The sequence below is a fragment of the Phalaenopsis equestris genome, unplaced genomic scaffold (assembly GCF_001263595.1).
Source record: "Phalaenopsis equestris unplaced genomic scaffold, ASM126359v1 Scaffold196121, whole genome shotgun sequence".
In the NCBI taxonomy this organism is placed as follows: domain Eukaryota; kingdom Viridiplantae; phylum Streptophyta; class Magnoliopsida; order Asparagales; family Orchidaceae; genus Phalaenopsis; species Phalaenopsis equestris.
Genome location: NW_018216070.1, coordinates 1 through 1,434, shown reverse-complemented (window position 1 = coordinate 1,434; position 1,434 = coordinate 1). Strand labels below are relative to the sequence as shown.

Genomic DNA, 1,434 nt, shown 5'->3' with positions numbered 1-1,434 from the left:
AAAAAAAAGTTTTGAGTAAAAAGATGATTATACAGTGGACAAAGAATTCCTCAGCGGTTAAATCATAAAAAACAAGCCAAATAGTTTAACCAGATTTACTTGAATTTAATATTAACTTAATCAAACACTATTCTGGATTTAACAACATTGGACTTGATAAATACGAATTTACTGTATTTACTAAATCATATTTAATCATACACGAAATTTCAAGATAAGGACCAACAACATTATAACGTGATAGATGAAAAAAGCTTGATAGTCTTTAAAAATGAGAGAACTTAGATGATCAGGAAAAAAGGAAAAGTGGCACAAAAAATTAAAAACAATAATCAATCACAAACTGCATGCACACTTGAAAGGTAAATTAATAGGCCACAATAAAAGCTTTAAAAGAAATCAAACATACCAGCCATAAACCCAATCATTAGGGTTAGCATTCAAAAGACTAAAAGATAGCACGACACTGCCATCCAATCCAACTGGCACAAACTCTCCCTTCCTCTGCTCCACTAACTCCTCCCGTCCTCCATTCACAAAATACTTCAAAAAAATGTTTGTAATCAACAAGCTCGCATCATTCTCCTCAACGTTGCCCACAATCCAAGCATGTCGATACTTTCCCACCACAATCCGGACCCCCTCCTGCAGATCGCTCACCCCCACGAACACAGTGTAAATCTTCCCACCGCCTAAACCCATGCATCGCCCACCTTTTCCAAGAGCTTCATCAAGCATTTCATCGACAGCCTCATCCTTGTTCCTCAACCCCAGTGAGTCAACTTCCCCACAACGCCAAAAGCACGGATCCCCCTTGCGGCTGCCACTACGCTTGCAGCCACCTTTTCCTGAATCAACCGTCACTGAGACAGCATAATTTCTCCCACAGCTTCCGCAAGTGGGGACATTCTCAATTCTTTTACCTACCTCTTCGGAGATGAGACCGGCTAGCCGATCGACGCTGTCGCCAACACTGGGGCGGAGAAAGACAGCCTGGATCCAGCAAGGAGGAGAGGGTGGCTCCGGGAGGAGGCTATTAGAAAGGGAATCGATGGAACTGAAGGGAAGCGGCGACCGGTATATTTCTGTTGATTTGAGGAGAAACGGGAGGCCTATGTGGATAAATGAAGAAAATATAAGAGAGAAGGTGAGAAGGGAGTTAAGCCCAAGTCATAGCAATTTGAGGAGAGGGAGAAGACTCACCGGCAAGGAAGGAGAAAAGGACGGAGAGGGTTACCATGAGACGCTTAATTCCTGGCATGATGAATCTTCGGCTGGAAGAGCCGCCATCTAGAGAATCCGGGTTCGGGTTAAGAGGCTCGGACTCGGAAATTTCCGCCATTGTTGGGGCAGTGTGATGCTTCGGATCAGCAAAGAAATCACTCGAGGGGCTGTTAGGCTGAAAGAGGGATTAACTGAAGAAGGATTTATGCG

At 43.7% G+C, this 1,434-nt stretch overlaps 1 protein-coding gene across 1 annotated transcript; it reads right to left on the bottom strand.

Annotated features, from left to right (window-relative positions):
• Nucleotides 1-409: 409 nt before the first annotated feature.
• LOC110035104 (GPI transamidase component PIG-S-like) lies at nt 410-1,426 on the bottom strand (the record flags this gene model as incomplete). The annotated part of the gene is given in 2 exon segments (XM_020739345.1): nt 410-1,112; nt 1,204-1,426. Coding segments are annotated over 2 exon segments (842 nt in total), but the record flags the coding sequence as incomplete, so codon positions are not given.
• Between the last annotated feature and the right edge of the window lie 8 nt (nt 1,427-1,434).